The sequence below is a fragment of the Microchirus variegatus genome (genome assembly GCF_963457635.1).
Source record: "Microchirus variegatus genome assembly, chromosome: 6".
NCBI lineage: Eukaryota > Metazoa > Chordata > Actinopteri > Pleuronectiformes > Soleidae > Microchirus > Microchirus variegatus.
Window position 1 is genome coordinate 19,387,637 of NC_139807.1, and position 16,245 is coordinate 19,403,881.

Below are 16,245 nucleotides of genomic sequence, written 5' to 3' on the forward strand. Positions count from 1 at the left end.
CTCTGTCTCTCTCTAAATTACAGGACGAAAACAATTAAATCACAACATCCTGAATTATTTCAAGCAAGCAACCAGAGCAAGCCCAGCAATTTCAATAATTTTATTTGATATAATTTTTCTCCCTCCCATTATTTTCAACACCATCATGAGCACCTTTGTAGTTCAGTTCCCAAAGAAATGTTGTAAAATGCATTTCCAGAGAAAGTGTGGGTGGAATTTATGTTGTCCTTATTCAAATCTGTTAAGATTTGCAACTTTGAAGAAAATGTCTTGAACAAATTGAAGGTTTTCATGTATAAATTGTTGAAATTCATTAAAACGTACGAGGAAGTAGTGACCATGAATGATGTATTACAAATAAAAATGTCAGACCTGTAGGTCAGCACTTTGCTTTAAAACGTGCTACTCTGCTGAGCAACTATTCCACAACATAATATGCTGACATGTTGATGTCTTCAGAGCAGGACACTAACTAAAATTTTGAAATTTGGTTAAGATTCACCAATGTGCAGCTGAATTACAGCGATTTATCTTGTGTCAAAGGCCCAAGTTTATTTATAGAACATTTACTTATCTCCCACACATTCATTCACTGACAAAATCATTGAAAACACACTAAAGTACCCCTCAAACAATTCCCATTTTAATAAAATCAGTTCCTACTTGCAGTGAAAAAAAGAGCGGAAAGAAAAAGATAAAGAGATGTTTTATCTGCCTTGTCTGTCACTGACGCACACACTTTTAATTCATTCCCCATGGAAGAAAAAATGCAGTTAAATATTTCCAAACAAAATATAAAAATCTGAAAAGTCTCAAGCAAGCCTAAAGTTTCAAAACTGTCAACAATGGGTCTTTGCAAAAGTCAACTGAGGAAAAAGTAAATTCTGGATGATCATATTTTATACAGCAATTCTGAGTTAAGTGTCCTCTAAACACCAAATCCAAATGGGTGCAGTCAAAAAAAAAAAAAATGTAATAGCAATGAGTGGAAAAACAAATTTCAAGTACAATCATTCAGATTTATTTACTCTCATGGTACAACCGATTGCATAATGGAATGGTAAAATAACTTTACACCATGCTAATTAAATCTCAGGTTCACAACTAAAGTTGACTTGTTAATATTGAAAAAAATTAACTTGGATGTTGCAACAGACCAACAAATGTTAATCATCGAAAATTAATCATTCAACACCAGACAAATTCATGAGCAGGAAAACGTAATTGTATGAAATTTAAATGAAACTTGATACTTTATCTTATGTTCAGTTCAACTGTGCTAAATGTCCAAAGTAAAAACAACAAAAACAGACACTAGAAAATAAACCTTGAGAAAGGCACCCCTGGCAAAAAAAAGTGTGAAGTAAAATGCTAATGATCTTTTAGTGTGTTTCAACAGCTGTCAGTATGCAATATATTAAACATTAAAAAGTTATAACCTCATCACCAATGCATTGATTGTCAAAATAAAATATTATTTCTTGAGACATTTACACGTTCTTTCATTGGCATACACACAGACAATATGGTCTTTAAATATATTACAAATTATCTACATTTTCTATTAAAATAAACACAATTATCAAGATAGTGAGAAAGCAGCATTAACATTTAGCAAGAATGTTATTCCCTTAAGAGATATACGTCTTGAGCTTCTGCGATATTGCTCCACAGCAGATTGGACATTTGACGAGTGATCTTGAACAGAGCTCACAAGTGACCAGATGTGCACACGGGATGAAGACAATACTAATATCTCTGTCCATACATATTTTACACTGTTTTTCTCTTTGCAGCTTCATTAGTTTTTCCAGTGGGTCCTCATCTGAAAGGAGAAAAAGACCAAAACATGTTTACTTTACCTAAAAGCACTGCTGCTCAAGCTTTATTTTATGTAGTCAGCAGTTGTTGGTGTGATAAATACAGCTCTGGACAGAGAGGGTACAGTACCTTGCCTCTCTGTCTGGGCAGGATCACTCTGTGGAGTGTTGTTAAGGGTATCCTCCACAAGTTTTTCCAGGCTGGAGTAGTCTGAGCCTGTCTGACTGATCTTCTCCAAGATGGTCTTTTCCACCACAAATGGCTTCAAGCCCATCTCTATGGCCTTCTGAGCGATGGAAGACCGCAGCACCTCTGAGCACAACGAACGGTGTACACGCAGACACATGTTATTTTAGGTTGTTAGACACTTACAGTACACTTGTAAATGTCTTTCAAGTGCAGGGCATCAGTAGTGGGTCATCAAAATAAATATGTACCATTTGTATTTCCAGAAAATCCATTCTGATGACTTGAAGTCTAAACAAAAAACACAGAACACACAAGGTGATATAGCTATTTTCAGTATAATTTAAGTACAATAAAACACCAGGAGTGACATCACTAGAAACAACACAACTGCAGGTATTGCAAATATTAAATGACAAATATATATCAGTGACATCCTTCACCGTTTTCAGCTGGAAAATATAACAAATGACAATTTATGTGTGTCACAGGACTGTGTGCATCACTACAATACAATCAATAGCAGATATGAATTTGATTGATTGTGTTTTCATGCACAGAAGCAGGCCTAACAGAGAGAACTCAGATGAATGTTGAGAAATCGGAGAATGTCTTTACACGCACTGCAAGTAACCCTGCAGTTCATCCGAGTGAACAGATTCTTTAACCGTTACAAAGGTAAGCAGTGTAAGTTGCCACACTACTTTTGGTGTCATACATACTTATTTTTATAAGCTATCAAATCCGTTGTTCAGATTAATGTTTATATTATGTACTTTTTGTTTGTTTACATGATGCTTTAGATTACTTGCAAAGTCCTGAACAATCTAGGTATTTATGTACATGCAAAATACTGAAAGCTTACAGCTCCATTTCGTCGTGGGTCTTGCAGCTGGATGCTGTTGACAAATTCTGGTCCCTTTTCTGCCAACAGGAAGCTGCAACTGATTAAAAGAAAAAGTACAAAAGTAAATGCCGCAGTATGGATTGCTTTTACAGTGGGAACCAAAAGAATAATGCTGGTGTGGCAAAAAGTCTCACATAATGTTATGTTTATTTCTTACCCAGGATAGTGTTTGGCATGTTCTTCCCAAGGGTCTTCCTCAGGCTGCCAGCCTTTCAAACCTCCACCACAGCCGAAACACAACACCCTGTCTCCCGTCCCTGTAAGCACAGACACAATGCGCTATGACTACAAAAACCAAGAAAAATGTAAACAGGTGTTCATTTTTCCTTTCTCAATTCCCAATGTGTTCACCATTGGTCAGGCGTCTGTGCTCTACCTGTGCTGTAGAAGCCGGCTCTGGCAAGTCTTTCACAGTCAATAGGGTGCTGGATGCCTGCAAAACTATCAAGCCTCTCCTCAAAACTGCCCATAGAGACACGAGTGTTTCCATGCTGTCTACTGCTGCTCTCCTCCTCCTCTGTACTCCCCATGAATGGCATGTTGCCTACATCGTGCCCAAGGATGAAGAAGCAGTTGGGAAAATGTTTGGCATGTTCTCCCCATGGAGTGTCCCCTGTCTCCCAGCCAGCCAGCATGCCACCACAACAGAAACACTGCACCCTGTCCCTCGCTCCCAAGTAGTAGAGGCCAGCTTGGGCCAGATCCCGGGGTCTCACAGGTGCATTAGATGGCCAAGAAGAGAAGGTCTGAAGCCTGGCCTCTTCATTCCTCATATGAGGTACCATGGGGAAGGTGGACTCATCAACCACCTCTCCTGTTCTCAAACGATATTGGAGGTCTTCTGCTTCTTCATTGTAGATGGAACCATTTGTGAGTGTTGTATCAAAACTTGGGTGAGAGCCAATTGTGCACCTGAGAAACGTGCATGATGGGGAAACCTGTGACAGTGAAATTGATTCATTCAGTGATTAAGAACAGAATAAAAACTGAAATATAATCACACTGTTTTTCATTGTTAGTATTATCACCTGTTTATGTCTCTCTACAGGTGTGTCTTCCCTGTGCCAGTCTTCCACAGTCTTCTGACAGCTGAAACAGCGGACACGATCACCAGGGCCAGTGAAGAAGAAGCCAGCCCGGGCCAGTCTCTCTGCTGGCACCTGCTGAGCCAGACTAGAACCACGGAACGAGTCCAGTCGACTGTTCATACTGGAAAAATGATCAGTGAAATCTGTTTCCAAGTTGCTGTCTTGTCCCAAATCGCACATGTTAGAGCCTGCTGAGTGAGACTGCTTGACGGATGGAATTTCTGTAGATAAAACAAAAAGACAAAAACAATGAGTGCCTGTAAATTGTGCCAAAACTTTTTCCATTTTTCTCTAATTATGTGATGTTCTTATATAGTTTAATAGAGGATAAAAGGAAACAAAGTACTTCATAGTTAGCATTTACTTATACGATAAGAGTGTTACTGTGCCTTTAAGAAAAACTGCCACACATAATCACGTGGTGGCATTGAATATTCCATGTGAGGGTTGGGCACATGAGAGGCAGGGTTGAGGGTGTATGCCTTTGCATTCCAACAAATAAAAGAAAACCAAACAAGACTAAAAGGATACAAGACAGTTTTTCCTAAACGGATAATCAAACAGTACTAATATTGAGGATGTAAAATAGTAACACAGGACAGAACGTTTGGGACAGAACGAAAAAAGTTGTCATGATGACAGTGGAACAAGGACATTCAATTAACCCCCCCCCAATACCATTTGTTGCCTTTGATCTTTCCTTTCAATTAAATTTCTATGAGAAGAAATTTGCTATAAATTTTTTCAAGAAGTAAAATTAACACAAATGTCAAGCAGTTAAATGGGAGAGCAAGAACAACAGAAATTGTAAAAACCAAGCATCAGGATGAGGAAGATATGCGATTTTAAGAGAATTTGAAGACATGAATGTTGGTGCCAGACAGGTTGGTCTGGATATTGGTCAAAAATTGATTTTCACACACAACCATCTCTAGTGTTTACATACAAATGATGCAGTACCCTCACCTCCGCTTCAACTGACTCATCGGTCACGGCACATAGCCTTGCATTTATCCTCTTCTTGCAACAGCGTTCACAATGCTTGTTTTATGGCTGAGAAAATCACTAAACTTTCACAAAGTCATCAAAAGGCGCACTGTTTTAAAGGCAAAGGAACGTTCAAAGTCATCGAAGGCAAGAGATCTGTGATGACTTTGATGCAAAGCGACCCTGACAGATGGACAGACAGACAGACGTTGCAGCTTTTGCGATGTCCTAGTTGCATTGCTTCAAATTGCGATTTGAAAGCGATTGGTTATTCATCCCGATTGTTGACCGCAGGTCAGATGAAATTGACCACTATTGTAATAATATTGTCTATTACAGCCAATGTAAGCAGAGGACCATCTCTGTATTGAGAGCCTTGATACAGTTGGGCTACAGCAGCAGACAAATCACAACAACAGTCACTGCTTTCACTTTTCAGACGTCCTGTGTACCTGACGATGAGGCTATACACTTTGAATGATCGCAAAACACTCGCGATTAAAGGGTTAACAACAGCTAAGTTATACTTAGGTAAACGTCGATGTGAGCAAAGTTTATGTTTGCGTTTAACCGTTGACACTTTACCAACCAACCACACACACACAGCATGTTTAGCCCAGTGGCGTAGTTTTAGCTCAATGTGTTAAGCTAAAACTACGCCACTGGGTAAACTACGTCGACAAAGAAAACAGCGAAGTTTAAAAGCAGCTGATCTGGACTTTGACCAGTGATCTGAGCTGCATATTGACATTCAGTAAACGGGGTTGAAAAGATATCTGACGATAGCAACACACGTCAGTTAGCTACGTTAGCTCAACTGCTGCACATAGCTATAGGTCGGAAAGTTATTTATTCTAGTGTAGTAGTTACAAAACGGAAAACAATAACGTTTTGATACCTTATGTGGTGGATATCTGGTCTCTTCTGTCAGCCAGTCCTTGCCGTGGACACCGCCTACAAGTTAGGCCAATGATTAAAGCGAGCAGTTTACTTTTTGTGACCTCGCTATGAGGAAGTGGAAGTAACGGGGTTGGAAAAATGAGTAACTGCTCATGCGCAGCTCAGCTGACCACTGACGTAACACAGACAGGGCGTGGGGTGGGGTGGGGGTGCCCCGAGTAAACCCCGAGTAAACCCCGAGAACAATTTACTGTAAATCTTGCCCTCTTCTTTTTACTCACCTTTAACCCATGCTGTTACATGACTGATTTTAATACCCCCTGCATCACACAGAAAACAGAAAAAAATAAACTCAGAACAAGCAATTATCTATGGTGAGGACAGGGTTTCTCACTCCTGGTCCTGGGGAGCCACTTTCCTGCATGTTTAGATGTTTTCCTGCTCAAATACACCAGATTCGACCCATTTATTTGAATGTGCTGTGTTGGAGCAGGGAAACATCTAAAACATTCAGGACAGTGGCTCCCCAGCACCAGGAGTGAGAAACCCTGGGTTAGAACATGCATATATTTGTGTTGAGATTAATGTGTATTTAATAACATTATAAAGTAGAGTTTTCACAGCATTTTGGGCCATCGTCATTTGCGGAAGTTATGACGGCACCTTCAATGTGTGTAGATACATGTGCAGAAAAAACATACCCAAAACATAATTTATTAAGAGGCTGAACATAGATTTTTAATAAGCGCTTTTTTTCTTATTTTTTCAATTCAAATGTATTTATTTTTTTACACAAAAAAAAAGGATGGCTGCAGTGTCAGGTTGCTTAGTGCAGGAGTGTTTTTAATCAGACCTCTCATGTCTACACAGGCTCTTATCCATGCACAAGAGCTAGACACTCTTCAGTCCAACATTCGTCCTTGATGCTCTCTCATTTTTCACCTGTCACACATCTCAAAGTGTCACTCCAGACTGCCCAAGAGGGATTTACTGGGATGAGATTTTTCATTCGGTATCTTAGCAATAGCGGGGAATCCAACTGGACCAAGACTAGTAGGTCAGTAAAGGTATCATCCCTCCACAATCCGACGAAGTATGTTGCCTAGACCCCCCTTGGCTAACTGGAGGGGGGTTTTCTCCTCCTTGTTCTCTATGTAGATACTGGCTCCGTGTTCCACTAGTACCTTGGCTGCTTCCACACGTTCCTCATCGCAAGCCAGGTGGCTGGTGAAAAAAAAAATGTAATTTTTAATTTCAAATTAATTTCTGCTATGACAGACTAAAGGTGAAATCTCAAATTTAAAGACAAAAACACTACTACACATCAGCATAGCTGGATACCAATAACAGCGCAAGCATGTTCAAAAACATGGCCAGCAGCCACAATGTGGTATTAGACAAATACTTATTCACACATACAGTGGTGTGTTGCCCTGCGTGTCCTGGATGTTAGTTGAGGCACTTTGTTTGAGGAGCAGCTGGATGAGGCGGTAGTTTCCCTTAGCAGAAGCTCTGTGAAGGGGAGTTGACTCCAACTTGTCAGTGGCATTGGGGTCTGCTCCATTTTCCAGTAACAGCAAAGCAATCTACAAAGACAGAAAACCGTGTTGCTCACAAGTCATGGACAAGTATCCTACTTTAAATAATTTTATTATTTTCCATTTGAACGTCCACTGTGAAAGAATTTGTGCCATCTAGTGGTGAGACTCCTAGATCCACCACTCCTTTCCCAATCAGGAAAGTCAGGTAACGTGTATTTATTTGGTTATGAAGGAAAACGTCCACTTTAAAATGCACACTTTAACAAGATCCATAAAGCCCACATTGTATATATTATCATTGTTTTAATATTACAAAAACTACTACAAAGTTTGCTCGGCCAAAAAGATCGTTAATCGCGTGATATAAAAATTTACGCCTCGGGTTTGCGTTAACACCATTAATAACGCATTTAACTGACAGCACTAGATCTTTTATATTATAAGGTTGGTTACTGTTATGTGTATACTTCACTGTGTTGTTGGGAATAGTTATTGAGAGACGTGTGCAGCATAGTGGGTAATTGGGTGGGAAGTAGTTCTGGGGAGGGTTTTCTTTTATTGGCAGGAGGCTGTCTGTTCACGAAGGAATACTCCTGTTAGGAAGAGGAGTTCCACTAGTAACGAGTGGAAGAATATTGCTAGTGGGTTAGCCACCCTGTTTTGTTTTCCCCGGGGACCCCTCAACCTCTGGGTTAGCTGCTGCTCTGGCAAGTTGAGCTACAAAGCTACTCCTCGTTATTCTCCACCACCCAGTTACACCGCAATGTCACAATATGTTCTGCAATTAGTATCATGAGAATAAACGACGTGATAAACATCAATTCAACTTGCTCTCTGAGAAAAAAGCGTTTAGTTTCTATGCACCACATAGACCATAAAACTGTAGGTCTGCTGAAACCCTCACCTCTTTTAAATCAAGAGTGAAGACTTTTCTGTTTACCGCTGCATTTCAGTCATTTCTAATACTGCACTGTAACCTCAATTCCTTTGATACTCTTGATTCTATCATTTTATTTTATTTTTTAATCTTCTACTACTTGGGATTTTTTTTTATACTTCAGATCATCAATATTATAGTTGTTCTCTAATAGTAAGAGGGAAAACCCCAGAGGTTAGCAATAAAAAGCTGACCTTCTCACTTCCACATCTGTAGTATCACTGTGATGATGTAGCGTATATTTTAGTTTCACATACATGGAAGGGGAAGCCAATAGGCAAATAAGCGGGCATTTCCTATGACAACAGTAGTTTCTGTATAGTTATAATATAATACTATATACTACTATAATACTATTCTTAGCTACTAAGAATAATACAAATAATTTTGCCACTGTGCTGTTCTTAAATATGAAATGTGCGATGAAAAACTACTACTGTAACTGACTTCAATGTTAAACACTGATGTAGCGACAATTAGTTGATTCTCTACTATATGTGTGTATATATATATACACACATATATATATATACAGTACAGACCAAAAGTTTGGACACACCTTCTCATTCAAAGAGTTTTCTTTATTTTCATTTTACTTTGAAGAAACTAGAAGAAACTAATATAAGGCGTATTTTCAGTTGTACACTTTTTGGTTAATTACATATTTCCACATGTGTTATTTCATAGTTTTGATGCCTTCAGTGGGAATCTACAATGTCAATAGTCATGAAAAGAAAGGAAACTCATTGAATGAGAAGGTGTGTCCGAACTTTTGGTCTGTACTGTATATATACACACACATATATACATATATATATACATATACATATATATATACATACATATATGTATACACATATATACATATATATATATATATATGTATATATATATATACAGTTAGGCCCATAAATATTTGGACATCGGCACAGTTCTCTTTATTTTGGCTCTATGCACCACTACAATAGATTTTAAATGAAACGAACAAGATGTGCTCTAATGGTACACTTTCACTCCCACTTTTTTGGGGACCAAAAGTAATTGGACAATCTAAACAATCATAAATCAACCTTTCATCGTTTAATACTTGGTTACAAATCCTTTGCAGTCAATTCCAGCCTGAAGTCTGGAAGGCATAGACATCACCAGTCACTGGGTTTCATCCCTGGTGATGCTCCGTGAGGCCTCTCATCAGATTCAGGTCAGGTGATTGACTGATAACATTCCATATTTACCTTAAAAAACTCTTTGGTTGCTTTTTCAGTTTGCTTTGGGTCATTGTCCATCTGCACTGTGAAGCGCCGTCCAATGAGTTCTGAAGCATTTGGCTGAATATGAGCAGATAATATTGTTGGAAACACTTCAGAATTCATCCTGCTGCTTTTGTCAGCAGTTACATCATCAATAGATACAAGGGAACCAGTTCCATTGGCAGCCATACATGCCCACGCCATGACACTACCACCACCATCCTTCACTGATGAGGTGGTATGTTGTGGACCATGAGCAGTTCCTTTCCTTCTCCTGTGGTACAAGTTGATCTTGGTCTCGTCTGTCCAGAGGATGTTCTTCCAGAATTGTAACGGCTTTTTTAGGTGTTGTTTGGCAAATTCTAATCTTGTCTTCCTGTTTTTGAGACTCACCAATGGTTTGCATCTTGTGGTGAACCCTCTGTATTCACTCTGGTGAAGTCTTCTTTTGATTGTTGACTTTGAAACACAAACACCTACCTCCTGGAGAGTGTTTTTGATCTGGCCAACTGTTGTGAAGGGCTTTTTCTTCACCAGGGAAAGAATTCTTCTGTCGTCCACCACAGTAGTTTTCTGTTGTCTTCTAGGTCCTTTGGTGTTGCTGAACTTACTGGTGCGTTCTTTCATTTTAAGAATGTTCCAAACAGTTGATTTGGCCACACCTAATGTTTTTGCTATTTCTCTGATGTGTTTGTTTTGATTTTTCAGCCTAATGATGGCTTGCTTCACTGACAGTGACAGCTCCTTGGATCTCGTATAGAAAGTTAACAGCATCAGATTCCAAATGCAAATTTCACTCCTGGAATCAACTCCCAAACTTTTACCTGTGTCATTGAAGATGAAATAATGAGGGAATAGCCCACAACTGTCCATGAAATAGCTTTTCAGTCAATTGTCCAATTACTTTTGGTCCCCTAAAAAGTGGGAGGCACATATAGAAAGTGTTGTAATTGCTACACCGTTCACTTGATTTGGATGTAAATGCCCTCAAATTAAAGTTGAAAGTGTGCAGTTAAAGCACATCTTGTTCGTTTCATTTCAAATCCATTGTAGTGGTGTATAGAGCCAAAATAAAGAGAACTGTGTCGATGTCCAAATATTTATGGACCTAACTGTATATATATTACACACACATATATAAAACTATAATACATGTAGAAACCAATAGATCTCTGACACAAAATGTAACACTTAATATAATAACAATCATAATAGTTACTCTAATTGAAAGATGCTACAGAGACATGCAGACAAGCAGCTTCATGAGGCACTATTACTGCAAGCTAGTAACCTCACCTCATATCTGTCTTTGGAGGCAGCATAGTGCAGGGGGGTGCATCCATTCTGATTAACCGAATTCAGCTGAGCTCCTTTGGATATCAGAGATCTCACTATGTCTTCTCTGCCTGCTGATGCAGCGATGTGAAGAGGGCTCCAAGAAGCCTGGAAAGAAAAACATCACGTTCAGTTAATTTGTCAATACAAATGTAATTGAATAAACTTGAAGGTACTCTTAATAATCCTAATTCTAACCCATGACCCTAAAAAATCCAATTGATGAACCAAAAAAATTTCTTCACAACTATATAAATACATGCACATAGAGACCCCATATTAAATTGTATTTCACAGAATAAATCTCAACATAACATCTACATTTAAGCAGTTTATTCCATTCTTCCCAACCAGTTTGTGCATTTAGCTTGGATGACAAGCACCTGAAAATTGCATAAGCAAAAACGGACAGAATATATGCAAAATATATGCAATTTTTCTAATTGCACTTAAGAGGACCTGTTGAGAAGTGCTTAAATGTAGGTGTTTGTAGAGATTTATTCTGCTGAAGAGGCATCTACATATTTTATCTGTGTTTCGATCTCATATCGCCCAGGCAACATTCCCACGGTGCACACAGGAAATGCTTACAGCATTGCAAAAGTAAAATAAGACAGTTGCAAACAGAGTAGGAAAAGCAAAACACAAAGAGGAGCTTGCCTCTGTTTTCTTCAAGCTCCACCGTGCATTATTACGTCTGCATTCATCCTCTCCTCATTGACCAGCCTCTGTTCTTTTGACTACTTTCTAACATGATGCCTCTACCTACATTCACCAGTGCAAGACCTGAGTGACAAGAAGTGTGTCCTGTTAGCTTGACACGGAGGATGGGGTTCATCCCCAAAAGTTCACTTTGTGACTGAGACCACCACATATCATTTTGTTCTGTAAGAGACCTAGTGATTCACGTTGACAACACCCAAAGGTCTAGAATACATTTTATACCTTTACCTTGATCTATGCCTCACCCCTAAGTGTTATTAAGGCGGTAAAATGAAAGTTCCTTGAACTGAATGGTTTTGATTTTGTCCTGACATAGCATGACAATTTCACAATTTTGAGACCAAAGTATTCTTGCCTTTGCAGCAAAAAGACACAGATTTGCGACCCGGTCAGAATAAGGGCCTTTCTGCACTGAGCTTGCATGTTCTCTCCGTGTGTGCATGGGTTTTCTCCGGGTTCTCCAGTTTCCACCCACAGCCAAAAACATGCAGTAGACAGGTGTGGGTGTACAAGCAAATGGTTGTTTGTCTCTATGTGACCCTGTGGACACGGCAACTTCCTATGTCAGCTGGGATTGGTACCAGTCCCACCCGCAACCCTCATGTGGAGGATAAAGTGGTAGAAGATGAGTGAGTGAGTGAGTGAGTGAGTGAGTGAGTGAGTGAGTGAGTGAGTGAGTGAGTGAGTGAGTGAGTGAGTGAGTGAGAGAGACCATAGGTGTGTCTCCTGTAGTTCTAAGCACCCAACCCAAAGGGGTGCACCTGACAATAATGTCAAGGACCAGAGCAAAGCTTTACAAACCGGACTTCAGGATGTGTAAGTGTAAATACTTGGGCAATATGTATACATGTGAATATTGGCATGTTTATATTACATACCAGTTTTGACCTGGCTTGTTGTGATTGTGTTGTGAGGTGCACCTGTCTAGTTTTAAGGATTTTACCTCCACCTGTTTGTGGTACAAACACACTGCATCACACTTGAACACAGAAAAGAATTGTAAATATTTAACATAAATTAATCTACGTCATCTTGCAGATTCACTTCAACTCCCAGGTCAAGCAGAAACTCCACGATGTTGGTGTGTCCAGCAGAGCAGGCCCAGTGAAGAGCGGTTCTCCGGTCCTGAAATAACACAGTACAAGACAATCACGTGGGAGGCTTCAATTGGCATGCGTCTTTGTTTCAATATTATGAGGAAATAAAAGCAAATATCGCGAGGCTTTGAGTTTGCTGGGTCATTTATTCTTACCTGGTCCGTTTTCCAGGCAAGTGTTTTATCTGACAGTATACACTCCCTTACTTTCTCAAACTGTCCCGTGTAAGCAAAATTACACACTTCGACATTTGACACGGAACCCTCCATTATTGATAAATAAACTGTCGTTGTCAGACAGAACACACTGCCAGTGCATTCAGGACTTGAATCGTTTCTGATTTGAATCAGTAAAGCAATGACTCCGGAAATGATTATCTCCACTTCCGCATGGCTCGATTTCCTTTCCTTCAAATTAAAATACCACAACGACGATGACAACATGACAAAGAACAAGTTTGTGCAAAGAACAAAGCAACAAAGACAAGAACAAACTTAGATGCACTTACACGAGATCACATGACAGTTAATGTGATTAATAAAAAAATACAACTACAAATGATTATTTTATGATTTCTTTTGAAGTCGCATGTTTTGGGATTTTATCAGAGGAAGCGGTTTTGAGCTCTGGTGGTAATCAACATGTTATGAAAGAGTTCTACAGATGTACACTCTTTCACTGTTATAAAATATTTATTGCTGCATTACAAATTGCGCGTATTTAGTTTGAATGAGGGTGGTTAGAAATTGTGAAAGCAAATGTTTGACGTAGAACCTGACAGTCTGAGAGTAAGATGCAAATCTTTTGTAGGGTATCGTCGGTGACCGGAGGAAGTAATACAAGATTAATGGAAATAATTTAGTTACAGTGATTTACTTTTAATTATTATTATTTTTATAATAATATTTATTTATTTTTTCCTTACAAGAATGCGACCGAGTCTATCCCATCCAGTCCCTTTACACACCACTTGTACAGTAGGTGGCGGTATACGCAAACAAAATCTGCAACCCGTCATTAATAAGAAAGAAGAAGACCGGAGGAAGTAATTTTACCAACAAAATGGCGGCACATACTGGGTCATGAACAAGACAACTACACAACTTGATGCTATAAAAGATTCGCGTTATTACTGATTATTGTCTCGGCGTTTTTCCTGTCTTCGTTATGGCGATCACATTACTGCGGTCAAGCCAGTCGTGTCTCGATTTCGCATCGTCAAGCCAGCCGCTCCAACATTTCAAGTGCGCCCTTACTGCCAACACTATGGCAAATACTTTGAGACAACTGGGAACGTCTGCGCGTTGGCTAGCTTACTGCATAGGTTTGTCTCATCGTCCCTCTACCTGAAGGGGTGTGTGTCTACCTCTGTCTGCGATCTGCAGTTAGACCTTCTTGAAACATTGGGAACATTCAGTTTATTAAACCCGATTTCCAGCAGCGTGGGACCGCCTCCTGCATCACAGCATGACTCCGCCCCCTCTTCAATGGTCAATCAAAGTGTGAATTTTGTGACAAATAAAAAAAAAAAACACGAGAACTTGGTAGTTCTAGTGTTAACAGTTTTAAAAAAAAAAACTGCTTCTGTTTTATTTTGTTTTACATTGTTTATTAAATGTTTTCTATTTTTAATGGAACAAAAATATGTTTTCTTTGTGTTTGTGGTTTTCATGGTAAACAAACACAATGCTGTGATGACAGGAAGTCATCACTTTAGCCCAAGGTGTGTGTGTGCCAACAAGAGCAAACAAGCACTTTGTTTCACCTCAAACATGAAAAAAAGAATACAAACAAGAATTAAACTATGATATTTAAAGAGACAAATGTTACTGTCCTTCGGTCACATGGTTTTTGACTCACAGTTCGGTTTAAACATTGGTTTTTAAAAACATACTGAAAAACCTTTTGGAAAACTTCTAGAAACAATGTGTAGCTTTTATTAAACGATTGTTGCATTGCAATATCAAGACCATGAACACTACGAGTATAACACTTGTCTTTAGACCAAAATAAACACTTCTCTTAATCTCTTAACTATCCAGGAATACAAAAACATAATCATTTAATAAAAGCAGTCTACATTGTCTAAATAAATCAAATCAAAATGAACAAATCCTCAACAAAACATAAATTAAAATGTGCAACCATGTCTCCTCTCGTCTCTCTTCCTCCTGTTCATGTATGTATGTGTTAAATTGCTCTCGATCGCGAGCCAGCTCCAGTCATTCACTTCAAAGAGCCGGCTCTAATCTGGCTCTTGTTCACAACCGACCTATCACTAGAAGCTGATGAGGAGCGCAGCCGAGGTTCAGCTAGCTTGACCGCAGTAGGAAAAAGTTTTCGTTTCGGATTAGTTACACCCCTAGTACTTGGTTCTGGCAGTAAAACATCTACCACAGGCAGTGAGATGTTTGTCCTTGTTCTGGTCAGGACGTCCTGCAGTTGACCTCTGAGCTTCGCCACAGCCACTGTCACGACCTCAAAGTGTCTCAGAGGACGAACATCGATGGTGGACGAGTGTGTAGATGGACTGAGTGCTGACAGTGAACCGTAGTTGAGGAGAAACTGGTTGTGATCGTGTGTGAGTGAGAGCTTCTTCAGTTCAGCTTCTCTCTTCTTCAGCTCAATGCTCTCATGCTGAAGCTTCTTCTCAACATCTCTGACTCGACTCACTTCCGTTTCCTGCTTGGATCTGATCTGCTGCTTCACGTCAGAGCTCCTCTTCTGCAGGAGACGCCTCATCTCAGCGAAGACCTTGTCTGTGTCCTCCATGGCTTTATCAGCAGATAGAGTGAGAGCCTCTCTCTGCTGTTGAAGCACCTTCACGTCTGTGTCTATGTCTTGGAGTCTCTGCTGGATGTTTTCTAGACTCAGATACAGCTCTCTCTGCTTCTGCGTCCGCTCTGCTGCAGCTGTGACTGTGTCGTGGTCTTTATGTTCGTCCACAGAGCAGAGATAACAGATGCACTGCTGATCAGTGCGACAGAACATCTTCATCAACTCATTGTGACGAGGGCAGATGTACTCCTGGAGGTTCTTGGAGGGCTCCACCAGCTTGTGTTTCTTTAATGGAGGTGATTGATAATGCAGCTGGAGATGTTCCTCACAGTAAGAGGCCAAACAAACCAAACAGGACTTGAGAGCTTTCAGTTTCCTGTCAGTGCAGACATCACAGGCCACATCTTCAGCTCCAGCATAGCAGTGATCTGCAGGAGCAGTGTGGAGTCCAGTCTTCTTCAGCTCCTCCACTAAATCTGCTAATATTATGTTTTTTAAGAGTTCAGGCCTCGGCATGAAGATCTTCCTCCTCTGAGTCCCAGTGGTTTTTAATACAGTTCATACAGAAGCTGTGTCCACAGGTAAGAGCCACCGGATCATTCAGAAGATCCAAACAGATGGAACAAGAGAAGGTTTCTCTATGCAGCTGAACTCCTGCCATTTCACTGCTCGGTCACCACAACTGCTTTGAGTTT

At 39.8% G+C, this 16,245-nt stretch overlaps 3 protein-coding genes across 3 annotated transcripts; all 3 read right to left on the minus strand.

Moving 5' to 3' along the window:
* Positions 1-822: 822 nt before the first annotated feature.
* On the minus strand, positions 823-4,182 carry xiap (X-linked inhibitor of apoptosis; the record flags this gene model as incomplete). Its single annotated transcript, XM_083891583.1, has 7 exons — positions 823-1,825; positions 1,951-2,133; positions 2,259-2,298; positions 2,873-2,951; positions 3,072-3,171; positions 3,291-3,852; positions 3,943-4,182. The coding sequence occupies 7 exons, from the start codon at positions 4,180-4,182 to the stop codon at positions 1,632-1,634; spliced, it is 1,398 nt and encodes a 465-aa protein (XP_083747709.1). The 3' UTR covers positions 823-1,631.
* A 2,520-nt stretch (positions 4,183-6,702) lies between these two features.
* psmd10 (proteasome 26S subunit, non-ATPase 10) lies at positions 6,703-14,127 on the minus strand. Its single transcript, XM_083890964.1, has 6 exons — positions 14,119-14,127; positions 12,928-13,179; positions 12,702-12,800; positions 10,914-11,060; positions 7,309-7,475; positions 6,703-7,113 (listed from the first exon to the last, which is right to left on the minus strand). The coding sequence occupies exons 2-6, from the start codon at positions 13,039-13,041 to the stop codon at positions 6,960-6,962; spliced, it is 681 nt and encodes a 226-aa protein (XP_083747090.1). The 5' UTR covers positions 13,042-13,179; positions 14,119-14,127; the 3' UTR covers positions 6,703-6,959.
* Positions 14,128-14,494: 367 nt separating this feature from the next.
* LOC310929104 (tripartite motif-containing protein 29-like) lies at positions 14,495-16,219 on the minus strand. The gene has a single exon (XM_083891809.1). It carries the CDS (start codon positions 16,064-16,066, stop codon positions 14,999-15,001), a length of 1,068 nt encoding a protein of 355 aa, XP_083747935.1. The 5' UTR covers positions 16,067-16,219; the 3' UTR covers positions 14,495-14,998.
* Positions 16,220-16,245: the final 26 nt, after the last annotated feature.

Excerpts from the sequence above, each read along its gene's own strand:
- LOC310929104 (XM_083891809.1), bottom strand. The coding sequence starts at position 16,066 with ATGCCGAGGCCTGAACTCTTAAAAAACATAATATTAGCAGATTTAGTG.
- psmd10 (XM_083890964.1), bottom strand. The coding sequence starts at position 13,041 with ATGGAGGGTTCCGTGTCAAATGTCGAAGTGTGTAATTTTGCTTACACG. Across the intron at positions 7,476-10,913 it reads CCTCCAAAGACAGATATGAG|ATTGCTTTGCTGTTACTGGA; the intron begins GTGAGGTTACTA and ends CTGTCTTTGTAG. Across the intron at positions 7,114-7,308 it reads ACGCAGGGCAACACACCACT|CCACCTGGCTTGCGATGAGG; the intron begins GTATGTGTGAAT and ends TTTTTTCACCAG.